Source organism: Phycodurus eques, chromosome 12 (assembly GCF_024500275.1).
Source record: "Phycodurus eques isolate BA_2022a chromosome 12, UOR_Pequ_1.1, whole genome shotgun sequence".
NCBI classification, from domain to species: Eukaryota; Metazoa; Chordata; class Actinopteri; order Syngnathiformes; family Syngnathidae; genus Phycodurus; species Phycodurus eques.
In genome coordinates, this window is record NC_084536.1 from 7617067 (window position 1) to 7629973 (window position 12907).

Consider the following 12907-nt stretch of genomic DNA (forward strand, 5'->3'; position numbering starts at 1 on the left):
ATGAATGACTGGACTCTCTGTCTGTCCATCATATAAACTGTATTGCCAAAAGTATTCGCTCACCTGCCTTGACTCAGATATGAATTCAAAGGACATCCCATTCTTAATCTATAGGGTTTAATAAGACCTCGGTCCACCTTCTGTAGTTAACAGCTTAAAGTCTTCTAGAAAGGTTTTTCACAAGGTTCAGGAGTGTGTTCATAGGAATTTATGGATTTGTGAGGTCACACACAATACACGTGTTGGACGAGACGGCCTGGCTCTCAGTCTTCGCCCTAATTCATCCAAAATTGTTGTATCGGGCTGAGGTCAGGATTGTGCAGGCCAGTCAAGTTCTTCCACATCAAACTCTCTCATCCGTGTCTTTATGGACCTTGCTTTGTGCACTGATGCACAGTCATGTTGGATGGGAAGGGGCCATCTTCGAGTTGTTCCCGCAAAGTTGGAAATGTCCAAAATAATAGCCCCTGAGCACCAGTGAATGGAAAGATTTTGGACAGTCAAACAGTTTGAGGAGTACTCCTTCCTGTTCCATCATGTCTGTGGATCAGTGCACAAAGCAAGGTCCATAAAGATATGGATGAGAGAATTTGGGATGGATGAACTTGACTGGCGTGCACAGAGTCGTGCCCTCAACCCGAATGAACACCTTTAGGTTGATTTCGAGTGGACAGTGAGCCAGGCCTTCACGTCCAACATCAGTGTGTGACCTCACAAATATGTTCCTGGAAGAATTGACAAAAATTCCAATAAACTCACTCCTAAACCTTGTTGAAGGCCTTCCCATAAGAGTTGAAGCTGTTAGTAGCGGCAAAGGGTAGCCCCACCCATCCATTCATTTTCTATACCGCTTATCCTCACTAGGATCACAGGTGTGCTGGAGCCTATCCCAGCTATCCCATGATATTAAATCATAAGGATTTAGAATGGTGTATCACTTAAAATCAGGTGTTTCAAGGCAGCTGAGCAATCACTTTTGGCAATATAATGCATTTAAAATGAAACTCTGTCATGCATAATGTTTTGCCAGTAACTTCACTTGTTGGAGCAGTAACTCTCCTGTCCTCGGAGGGGTGCTGTGAGCAATTGCGGCTATAAACCATACTTTCGGGTTTCCGCCCACTACTACGTAACCAGACTGGAGTGAAATCTTACGAAACGTAAACATTTGTGTTATTTCTTAGGATAAAGCAAGATAAAGTTTGACATTTTGTGAAAGAAACATGTCCATGTACAGGAACGCCGTGTGGTTTATGAAAGGACTACAAGAATACACCAAGTAAGTTGAAATAAACAACTAAGGTTGGACGTGAGCATTTGTGTGGCGTTTAGGGAACGAACCGCTCTGTCAATTGCGAATGAGTAATTGACGGTGGCCATAAACGCTTTTTTTTGCACGTTTTCCTTTGCTTTTTGCGTCCAATATATTAATATTTAACTAAATACATTTTGTCGGTTTGCGGAGACTTCCATTCTAACAGCAAACAGTGTCTCTTGAACTATGACCAGTAATATGATGTAAAAAAAAAAAAAAAAAAAAAAAATTCAAATAATTGATAGGCAAATTTCTGTCGTTGACTTTAGATGTTAAATAAAACATTACTGGCTAACTTGCTTGAATCAGAAGAATATTTTGTTGTTTTTCAGTTGATAAAACTGAAAAAAAAGTGTCTTAAGTATTGTTACGTGAACTCTGACCAGGAGTGGCTATGAGGCGGCCGCCAAGACTTTTGTGGTGTCAGACCTGGACGTGAACTTGACTGGTCGCGCCTTCCTGATCACGGGAGCCAACAGCGGCCTGGGCAAAGCCACTGCGCAGGAAATCGCCAGCAGAGGTGAACGATGACAACCTTGCTGCTTTGACCTTTAGTCACCTTTATGCGCCTGTGTGTGACGATGTGCATTTGCAGGGGGAACTGTGCACATGGTGTGTCGCGACAAAGGGCGAGCAGAAGCTGCTAAGCAGGAAATCATGGAGTTGAGTAAAAACCAGGTGAGGCATCCTGGCTCCATAGTGCCCCCCCCCAAAAAAAAAAAATATTTGGAAATTCAGCACCCGAAGCCAGCTTCACGTAGCAATAGACTTTACGCCGATCTGATCAGTGTGATCGGTATCGGCCGATAATTTGCATTTTATGCTGATCGGCTTTCATGTCATAATTCGCCGATCCGGTCAACGACATCATCGATCGGCTCCGCAAAAGACATTTAACTCCGCGTCGCCGTCGCGTATGAATCCAAAAGCTAGTTTATTTTTAGCCTTGTCACATGTTTCGTGGCGCAGTACTGTAACTATCTGACAGCCAAGAAAGTATTTTTCAGTCCTGTCGGTGAAAAAACACAGTCGGTGTGGGACTATTTTCCGGTGTCTCAGACAAACAACACATAAATTATTTGCAGTCTGAGGTCATTGATGTTTTCAATTTTGTCTAAAATGCTAGAGAATAATTTTGAGCTGGGATGGGCTCCAGCACGCCCACGACCCTAGTGAGGATAAGCGGTACAGAAAATGGATGGATATAGTACTCAGTATACAGTACACAAGTATATCCAATAAATGAACAAGTCATGTAAATGGGCACATTACTCCATCTTGTAATCGGATCGGTGAGCAGTTATCGTTTTTTTAAACTTGCTGATCGGCCTCAAAAATCCTGATCGTGTAAAGCCTACTTAGCAACAGGAAATTTGGTCTATCATGAGTGAATCAACAAAAAAAAGTCTCAAGCAGCCATGTCTGAAAAGACGCAGGAAGCCGACCATTTTGTTTGTCATTAAGTACAAAACATGTCTCGTGAGTCATGAATTCTTTTAAAAATTTCCCAAAATGGGTCGGGCATATTTTGTTGGGAACGGCAAAACATTTTGTAGTGTGGCATAATCCACGACCAACGAATTGGCCCTACGATAATCCTACGACACTAAAATGAAAAGTCTAACGTTTGATTTTTTGGGATAGTTTCTGTGTGGTGTGACATATCAACAACAACTCTCCGACAGCGCACCATGATGTCAACCAATAGCATTGCGTATTGCGACTGGCGCATCACCTCTCGTGCTTGTAGTTGTCAACATTGATTTGCGCTCACAAACCAATGCTTATCGAAACTTTAAGCGTATGATTCGACAGAATGCCGGCATGTTTACGTACAAACGTTAGTGTTAGCACTAGCTTGCGAGGCTGCAGAACGTTATCGTATTAAAAGTACATGAACATACCTCAAGCAATCCTTGAATGCACAAGACGTCCTCTCCCGAGCACCCAGTGACACCGTATGTTATTTCCCTCTTTTTGTTCTTATTTTCCCAACATTGCCGCAGCGATCCATTGTTTGACAACAACCTGTTAATGTTAATGGTTGTATCCGGTTGCGGCGAACGGTGACAAGTTTTCTATTTTCTGTTCATGCCTCGCCGACGGTGTTTGATTTGACAAGATAAAGCCCAGTGATTGTAAAAGACAGGATACGGTGGTATGGTAATAAATGTGTCGTGTTGCCACTGTTTGACCGAGATACGGCAAGATTTTCTAGCAGTCATTTGACATAGTGCAATCGTGAAAGACCAAATTTGTCCTGTAGTCTGATCCAGGCATTAGAAACATAAACTATCATAAAGTAGAGCGACAAAAATGTTTTCAGGGCATTTCCAGGGATCCTTCAATAGCAAACTCCTCCTAGATTTTTTTTTTTTGTCTCATTGTTACCAAATTGGCATCACGTAGTAGAAAGATGCAAAATTGCCAATTTTTAGTTTTCTTAATTGCTCAAGTTTGATGACTGGACTTTTTTGTTGTGTATTTTAGAACGTTTACATTCACATCGTAGACATGTCCAGTGCCAGACAAGTGTGGGAATTTGCACAGAATTTCTCGCAGAGTAATGACCTACACGTGTTGGTAAGTGTGCGTGTTTGTGTGCGTCTACACTTCATATATACAGTAACTGATTGTGTCCTGAATGTCACCAGATCAATAACGCAGGCTGTATGGTCAACCAGCGCGAGCTGACCGAGGAAGGTTTAGAGAAGAACTTTGCTACAAATACGCTTGGTGAGCAAAGTAACACAATAGGACAAGTCACAAGGGCATTGTGAATTCTGAGAAAAGGTGATAAATACTCGGCTTTACACGATCAGGATTGTTGGGTCTCCTTGCTCCTCCTTGTGGACATTCTTCAGGTGCCCGATCAAATTAGTTGTGTTGAAGCATTTAGATGACGTTCCCCACGACGTACTTTAGTTGTGCACAGACTGCAAATAACTTGCGTGTTGTTGTTTGTCTGAGACACTGCAAAATAGTCTCACACCGACGTGTTTTTTCACCGACAAGATTGAAAAACACTTATTGGCCGTCAGATAGTTACAGTACTGCGCCACAAGACAAAAAAAAAGAAACTAGCTTTTGGATTCATACGCGATGAAGACGCAGCGTTAAATGTCTTGTGCGGAGCTGATCGACGACGTCATCGATCAGATCGGCAAATTATGACATGAAAGCCGATCAGTCGAACATCATAAAATGCTAATTATCGGCATAAAGTCTAATAAATACATTGTAGAAATCTCCATGTCCTGCGCAAATATTCTCCTTTGTGGCTTTGAGCTGTGTCGTGATGACATCAGTGCAATCTGACTGGATGCACAGTAAGTGCTATTGTCGCTGTCCAATGAAAAGAGCATCTCCACAGTGACTTTTCTCTCTTTTATTTACAAACCCCAATTCCAGTTAAGTTGGGATGTTGTGTAAAATGTAAGTAAAAACAGAATACTATGAATTGCAAATTCTTTTCAACCTATATTCAATTAAATACTCTTCAAAAACAAAAGGTTTGTTAGAACTGATGAACTTTTATTGGTTGTTGCAAATATTCACTAATTTTGAATTTGATGCAATACATTGCAAAAAAAAAAAAAAAACCGGGACAGGGGCACGTTTACCACTGTGTTACGTCATTCTCATACCATCACAGATGCTGGCTTTTGAACCTTGCACTGATAACAATCCGGATGGTCCTTTTCCTCTTTGGCTTGGAGGACATGACGTCGTTGAGTTCCAAAAACAATTTGAAATGTGGACTTGTCAGACCACAGCACACTTTTCCACTTAGTGTCAGTCCATCTCAGATGAGCTTAGGCCTAGGTAAGCCGGCGGTGTGTCTGGGTGTTGTTGATATATGGATTTAGCTTTGCATGGTAGAGTTTTAACTTTCATTTGTAGATGTAGCGATGAACTGTGTTAGCTGACATTAGTTTGCTGAAGGGTTCCTGAACCCATGTGGCAATATCCTTTGCACAATGATGCTGGTTTTTAATGCACTGAGGGATCGAAGGTCACGGGCATTCAGTGTTGCTTTTCGGCCTTGCTGGTTATGTGCAGAGATTTCTCCAGATTCTCCGACTCTTTTGATGATATTATGTACCGTGATGATGATTCATAGAGATTAAATGTCTAAATTCCTTGTAACTGTATGTTGAGAAACATTGTTCTTAAACTGTTGGACTATTTGCTCATGCAGTTGTTAACAGAGTGGTGAACCTCGCCCTGTCCTTGCTTGTGAACAAATGAGTCTTTCAGGGATGGCCCTTTTACATCCAATCGTGGCACTGACCTGACTTATCTCCCCTCACCAGTGGAATCTTCCAAATAGGTGTTTTTTGAGCAGTCCTCAACTTTCCCGGTCTTTAATTGCCTCTGTCCAAGCTTCTTTGGAATGTGTTGTAGGAATCAAATTCAAAATGAGAGAATATATGTATTTTACACAACATCCCAACTTCATTGCATTTGGGGTTTGTGCATTTAAAACGCTGTAATAACTTTACTCAAATAAAATAAACTTCATTTTTGGCCAGGAAACTGTTTTCAGTAAAAATGTTTAAATACGTTTTACTTAAAAATAAATAATAATTTTTCTTTTGATCTAAAATGTAATTATTTATCTTTTCCCAAAAAACCTGTATATATATTTTAAATAGTTTGAGTTTAGTTGAATAAAATATTTTTTTATTTTTAACCGTGAAGTCTTTTCACTAAAGTATTTTAACGTATTAGCTTTAAAACAGTTGGGGAGGGGGGAAACAACGGTTAATGGGTTTATTTGAATAATAGGACCAGGCTGGTAAAATAAATTGTACTCCGTTAAAAACTTTTTTTTTTTAACACCAGAAACAGTTTTTTGTCAAATATGTAATGTTCAAGATTTCATAAGTGATAAGAATTTCTACTGAGAAAAGTAATTTTGAAAAACAACTATGCTTAAACGCTCTGTAAAAACATCCAGCTTTTTTTCAACTGTAAATGTGTGACTTTCTCAGCATTCACTCAATATTTACAGTCTGTACATGCACACATTTATCATATAAAAATGTAAAGTAACAACGTTTACCTTGATTTCAGGCACGTACATCCTCACCAGTGCACTTATACCTGCTCTGAAGAAGACTCAGGATCCCAGAGTGGTGAGTGGACAATTATATGACTCATGAGTTTAATTCTTTCTGTGACCATGCTCGTATCGCAAATTATCTTTGCTCGTTGAAATGAATGAAAAGATGCCTTTGAATCAGTTACAGCACCCCCAAAAAAAATTTTAACACGTCTTTTAGATAATAAAATGAGTACTCTACAGTATTGTACTTTATGAAAACATGCAGTAATAAAATTATCAAATAGAATGTAAAGAAGTAAACAGTTGGGTGCATCGTGATGATTCAGTGGGCATTGTGCTGCTTATTCTGGCGTGTGCCGTGGCCACCAGGGGGCAGTATAATACATAGTAATACCACACGCAGGTTTGATGATGAAACCAAGGCCATCCCAACTAAGCTGCAATAATATGTTGTGTAATATTTATATGCCAGTGGGTATTGTATGCTCTTTCTGCATGTGTTGCTTGTGCTCAAATATAAGTTATCGAAAGGTTTATAATTACCACGACCTCGATGCTAGTTTCATTAGCTCATCTATGGCGTTTTACATTGTGTGTTAGCATTACAATACTGGACTTTGGTAAGATAGTGTGGTTTGGTAAAATAAACAGTGTAATAGCCGTTCAGTTTTACAGTAAACATGGCGTGAAACAAGCATTTGGCCTCTTTTTGAAGAGTTGTTTACTATCTGCCAAACTGCTCCTTGTGAAGTTCACTCCCACCATCTAAAGCTTGTAGCTCAAATCTTTGCTCCTAACTCAAGACGACAAAAAAAATAATAAAAAATCAGCCGATAAGTACTCGTATCTCCGTTACTTGTAGGGTGAGGAAACATTGTATATCATCACATATGCAGTGTGTTTCACGGTTCACGTACTTGTCTTGGCAGGTGACAGTGTCGTCAGGTGGCATGCTCACTCAGAAGCTCAACGTGGACGACCTGCAGTTTGAGAAGGGAGCCTTTGACGGCACAATGGCCTACGCGCAGAACAAAGTTGGCAACACAAAAAACACCAAACAACAAGTGTGGAAGGCAGGCTGACGTGTTGTGTTGCTGTTGTCGTGTGTTTGTCCAGAGGCAACAGGTAATACTGACCGAGAGATGGGCCGCACAGCACAAAGACATCCACTTTTCCTCCATGCACCCGGGATGGGCTGACACGCCGGGTACATAAACTCAGCATGTTTGCAACCATTAAAGGCATCAAACAAATGGGATTAAAATTAGAGGTGCAACAATGAATTCAGTAATTGGCAATTAAACTATCAGTTTAATCAAAAACAATTTTTGACAACCGATTAATCGTTTAGAAACCTTGTTTCACTTAAAATTGTCAAAAACCTAGTAATTTCAGCCTCTCAACAGTAAATAATAATGTCCATCCCTCATATTTTCTACACCGATTATCCTCACTAGGGTCGTGGACATGCTGGAGCCTATCTCAGCTATCTTCGGGCGAGAGGCGGGGTACACCCGGAACTGGTCACCAGCCAATCGCAGGACACATACAAACAAACAAACATTCACACCTACCATGCGTGTTTTTGGGATGTGGGAGGAAACCAGAGTACCCAGAGAAAACCCACGCAGGCACAAGGAGAATATGCAAAGTCCACACAGGCAAGGCCGGATTTAAACCGGGGTCTTCAGAACTGTGAGGCGGATGTGCTCACCAGTTGACCACGGTGCCGCCTAAATATTAATAATTATATGATGATAGCTGGGATAGGCTCCAGCACGCCAACGACCCTAGTGAGGAGAAGCGGCTCAGAAAATGGATGGATGGATATTTATTATAATTATAAAGCACACTGATTATCTTTGTTTCATCAAAATAAGACATTTGCAAACATCTTTTACTTTAGAAAACAACATTTTTTTCTGACGTGACAGACCAAACCAGTTACTGAATCATAATCACTTTGTGCATTTTATGCACTGTCAATTTGAAATAATGCCCTGTATTTGAATGAAGGGATGGAAATTTTAAAAAGATGTTTTAATCCAATTAATTGAAAAAAACATTGACAATGAAATAAAAAAAAAATAAAAAAATAAAAGTCTGTTGCAGCCCAAAATAAAATACATGAGCACATCCTGGAAAAAGGCACATTTTAGTCAGTTTTGTTTAGTTGCATGTCGTTAGCCACTAAAAGTGGTACCTGGTAATTCACCCTCCAGAGGTATTTTCCCTTATCAACATGAAAGTTTTGAAGCAGCCATCTCTGGGTCATTCAAGCTGTTTCCAGAGGCTTATCAAGTTCTTTGAAAATTCAGGCCGTGGAGCCAGTTTCACTTTGCGATATGAAATTTGGTTGACATGTCTCTCATGATCAGACCCACACAAAAGGCTAATGAAGCCATGCCTGAAAAGAGCCAGGAAATCTGACAACAGTCTGTCTGGCAGAAATGAATATAGACACTATACAGACACTTTCCCAAAAATTTGAATATCATGGAAAAGTTTATATATTTCCAGTAATTCCATTCAAAAAAGGTAAGATTTCATAGATTATAGATTCATGGCCCACAATTTAAACAAAAAGTATTTGTTTATTTTTTACATAATTTGGGCTTTCAGCTCATAAAACCCACAAAATCAGGAATTCAACAAATTTGAATACCGTGAAGAAATTAGCCCAAATTTTGCAGGCCATAAATGTTTTAAATAGAATTTACACCGATCTGATTGGCCTGATCGGTATCTGCCGATAATTAGCATTTTATGCTGATCGGCTCCGCAAAAGATTTACTCCGCGTCGCCATCGTGTACAGTATATTTGAATCCAAAAGCTAGTTTACTTTTAGCCTTGTCGCGTGTCTTTTGACGTAGTACTGGAAATATCTGACCACCAATAGTTATTTTTTTTTTTTAAAACATGGCGGGGTGGGACAGATAACACGTAATGCCTGGATCAGACTACAAGACAAATTTGGTCTTTCACGATTGGACTGTTAGACTACTGCAATAAAATCTTGTATTCTGATACCACCGCATCCATTTTTTTACAATCACTGGGCTTCATCTTGTCAACTCAAATGTGACCGAATACACTCGTTACCATGGCAACGACAACAATAATGGATCGCGCTGTGTGTTTATAAGAACAAAATGGGGGGGGAAACGTGTGTTGGTGTTCACCGGTGCTGGGGACAGGACATTCATTTAAGGCTTGCGTGAGGTATGTTCATGTACTTTTAATAACATACGGCTCGCAAGCAGGCAACGAAACGTTATGTAGCCTAGCAAGCCAGTGCTAGCACTAACAGTTGTAAGCCAACATGCAGGTGTTCTGTCTAATCATGCTCTAAAGTTTTGGTGTGTGTGAAGTAATTTAATTACAGTAAATTAGCACCTATTATTTTTGTAATCTTGGTTTGACCTGAGGCGGCACGGTGGACGACTGGTTAGAGCGTCAGCCTCACAGTTCTGAGGACACGGGTTCAATCCCCGGCCCCGCCTGTGTGGAGTTTGCATGTTCTCTCCGTGCCTGCGTGGGTTTTCTCCGGGCACTCCGGTTTCCTCCCACATCCCAAAAACATGCATTAATTGGAGACGCTAAATTGCCCGTCGGCATGACTGTGAGTGTGAATGCTTGTTTGTTTCTATGTGCATTGCGATTGCCTGGCAACCAGTTCATGGTGTACCCCGCCTCCTGCCCGATGACAGCTGGGATAGGCTCCAGCACGCCCGCGACCCTAGTGAGGAGAAGCGGCTCAGAAAATGGATGGATGGATGGTTTGACCTGGCTGATGAGAATACATGATCTGACTAGAGCAATGATTTCCAACCTATATGGAGCCAAGGCACATGTTTTACAACTGAAAACTCTCACGGCACATCAACAAACAAAAATGTCACAAAAAGTGGAGACATTAATTACTGTATGTACTTCCTGCATTCTAATAGAAGACCATTCATTTGTTCTGTCTGTCACTATGCCTCATTGGCATAAATAGATGAACAAAGATACATTATTGTAAATATATTTTTGGAGCAATTAAGTACACAAGTATATACAGTAAATGAAGTCATTTAAATAGACATTGCTCCATCTTGTGATCGGTTATCGTTCTTTTTTTTTTTAAACTCGCTGATTGGCCCCAAAAATTCTGATCGTGTATAGTTTTAAACTGAGTGTCACACACTCATCATCTACTAAACTCAAAGCACCTGCACAGGTTTTCCCAGGTGTCATTAAATTGCTTCACTTTGGTTCAATTGTCTCAATTGGGTTCAATATGGGGAAGACTGCAGACTTGACAACTGGCCAACTGACCCATCATTGATTCCCTCCATAGAATGGGTAAGCCAAAAAAGTTCATAGCTCAGGAAGCTGGCTGTTCACAGAGTGCTGTGTCAAACAGAGGAGATTAAAGAATCTAGCAGAGATTCAGAAGGAGTGGAATGAGGCGGCAGTCACAGCTTCAAGAACCACCACATTCAGACGCATCCGGGAGATGGGCTTCAACTGTCGGTTTCCTCGGGTCAAGCCACTTCTGAGCCTGAGCCAACGTAGGAAATGTCTCATCTGGGCCAAGGAGAAGAAGGACTGGACTGTTGGCCAGTGGTCCAAGGTCCTCTTTTCCGATGAAAGTAAAGTGTGCCTTTCATTCAGGAATCAAGGTCCAAGGTTTGGAGGAAGACTGGTACAGATGCAGATGTCATCTTCCAGCTGGACCTGGCCCCTGCCCATCCTCCCAGAAGCGCCAAAACCTGCTTTGATGCCCATGCCATCACAGTGCTTGACTGGCCAGCCAACTCGCTGGATCTAAACCCCATTGAGAATCGATAGGGTATTATCAAGAGGAAAATGAGGGGCACCAGACCCAAAAACAGAAGAAATCTGGGATTCCATAACTCCCACGCAATGCCACAGGCTGATTGCCTCAATGCCACAGTGCATCGAGGGAGTGATTAAAGCAAAGGGATTCCCAACCAAGTATTGAAGATGTACACATCATTTTGAAAGTACCATATTTTGATTGATTTAATGTGACCCTACTTTTTCTTTTTTTTCTCTACAAAAACCGAAAAGTAAATGGTGATTTCTTCACAGTATCCTAATTTTTTGAATTCCTGATGTCGTGGGTTTTATGAGCTGGAAGCCCAAATTAGGTAAAAACAAACAAATACTTGAAATTGTTTAAATTGTGGGCCCTGAATCTATAAATCAATGAAATGTTAACTTTTTGAATGGAATTATGGAAATAAATACACTTTTCCATGACATAAATTTTTTTTGGGAAAGGGTCTGTATATTTACATTGAGTCCTTCGTCTGGCACACCCCCCAAAGTTCATGGCTACTTGTAGCTTTAATTCGTTACCAGTTGGGTAATCTTGTTTCTTGTCGGCTGTAGCCGTGAAGTTGTCCATGCCGTCCTTCCACGCCAAGATGCAGAACAAACTCCGCACGGAGGCCATGGGTGCCGACACTGTAGTATGGCTGGCTGTGTCCGAGGCTGCCGCAAAGCAGCCCACCGGACTCTTCTTTCAAGGTCTGTAACAAAGTCTTATTTTTGTTTGTTTAAAATGGATTCTGAGCAAAAACCAGTTTGAATGTGGTCATTTCTTCCAGATCGGCGTGCTGTGGCCATGCACTTGCCGCTGGCCTGGTCCAAGTCCACCACGCAGGACCAAGACAAGCTGCTGGCGGCACTCCATGAGTTAGCACTAAAGTTCAAATCTTGATGGTCTTTTAAAATAATTCTTAAACACTCCTCAATTCATATTTACATTGTCTCTTGTGCTAATTGCCATGAACCAAATATGAAATAATCATATTTTTTAAATTATCTGCTGATATTCGCGGTCTTTCTCGATTTAATTCTTATTTAATGGAACTGAATGTACTTTTAAACTTGAAATGTTGACCAATGTATAATAAAACTATTCACGTCCATATCAAGAGCTTCTTTGGTCACTTTCATGCAAGTCATTATTTAGGCTAAACGCTATGTTAGCATCTGCCTGCTAAATTTAATTTGTGCACAGTGGTGCCTTGAGGTACGAGTGACCTGTTTTTTGAGATACTCGTCATCATTCCGATGATTTTTTTTGGCTTTGACTTGTGTTGTGGATTTCTGGGTCTGTGAATCACCCCCATCCAGATGAATGGCAAAAGGGGGGAAATTACTTTTCCACACAGGGCCATGTGTTTTTTTCTTAAATGAAATCACAATTTAAAAACAGCATTTTAAGTTCACTTGGGTTATATTTGTATAATAGTTACATGTGTTTGATGAGCTTAAAGTGGGGAAACTGCAAAAATATAAGAATTTCAGAAGGGGGCCAATACTTCTTCACGGCACTGTATATACATTTGTAACATTAGACATGACATTATCATATTGAAATGAAAGTACTGTGCTGGTTGGCTGATGTGATTCCCCTACGCAACTGTCCATCCATCCATTTTCTTCCATATACATTTATACAATGTGAATTCTTTTTCCATTTTCCTTATACCCATGTATA

The 12907-nt window shown here is 40.6% G+C and overlaps 1 protein-coding gene across 1 annotated transcript; it reads left to right on the top strand.

The window, feature by feature from the left end:
• Positions 1-1123: 1123 nt before the first annotated feature.
• On the top strand, positions 1124-12433 carry dhrs12 (dehydrogenase/reductase (SDR family) member 12). The gene is made up of 10 exons (XM_061692552.1): positions 1124-1279; positions 1702-1835; positions 1911-1993; positions 3806-3898; positions 3970-4051; positions 6395-6456; positions 7316-7420; positions 7503-7593; positions 11791-11928; positions 12009-12433. The coding sequence occupies exons 1-10, from the start codon at positions 1224-1226 to the stop codon at positions 12119-12121; spliced, it is 957 nt and encodes a 318-aa protein (XP_061548536.1). The 5' UTR covers positions 1124-1223; the 3' UTR covers positions 12122-12433.
• Positions 12434-12907: the final 474 nt, after the last annotated feature.

Coding starts and splice junctions, on each gene's coding strand:
- dhrs12 (XM_061692552.1), top strand. CDS start 1,224: ATGTCCATGTACAGGAACGCCGTGTGGTTTATGAAAGGACTACAAGAA. Junction 3,899..3,969: donor GTAATGACCTACACGTGTTG/GTAAGTGTGCGT, acceptor GAATGTCACCAG/ATCAATAACGCAGGCTGTAT. Junction 6,457..7,315: donor AGACTCAGGATCCCAGAGTG/GTGAGTGGACAA, acceptor TTGTCTTGGCAG/GTGACAGTGTCGTCAGGTGG.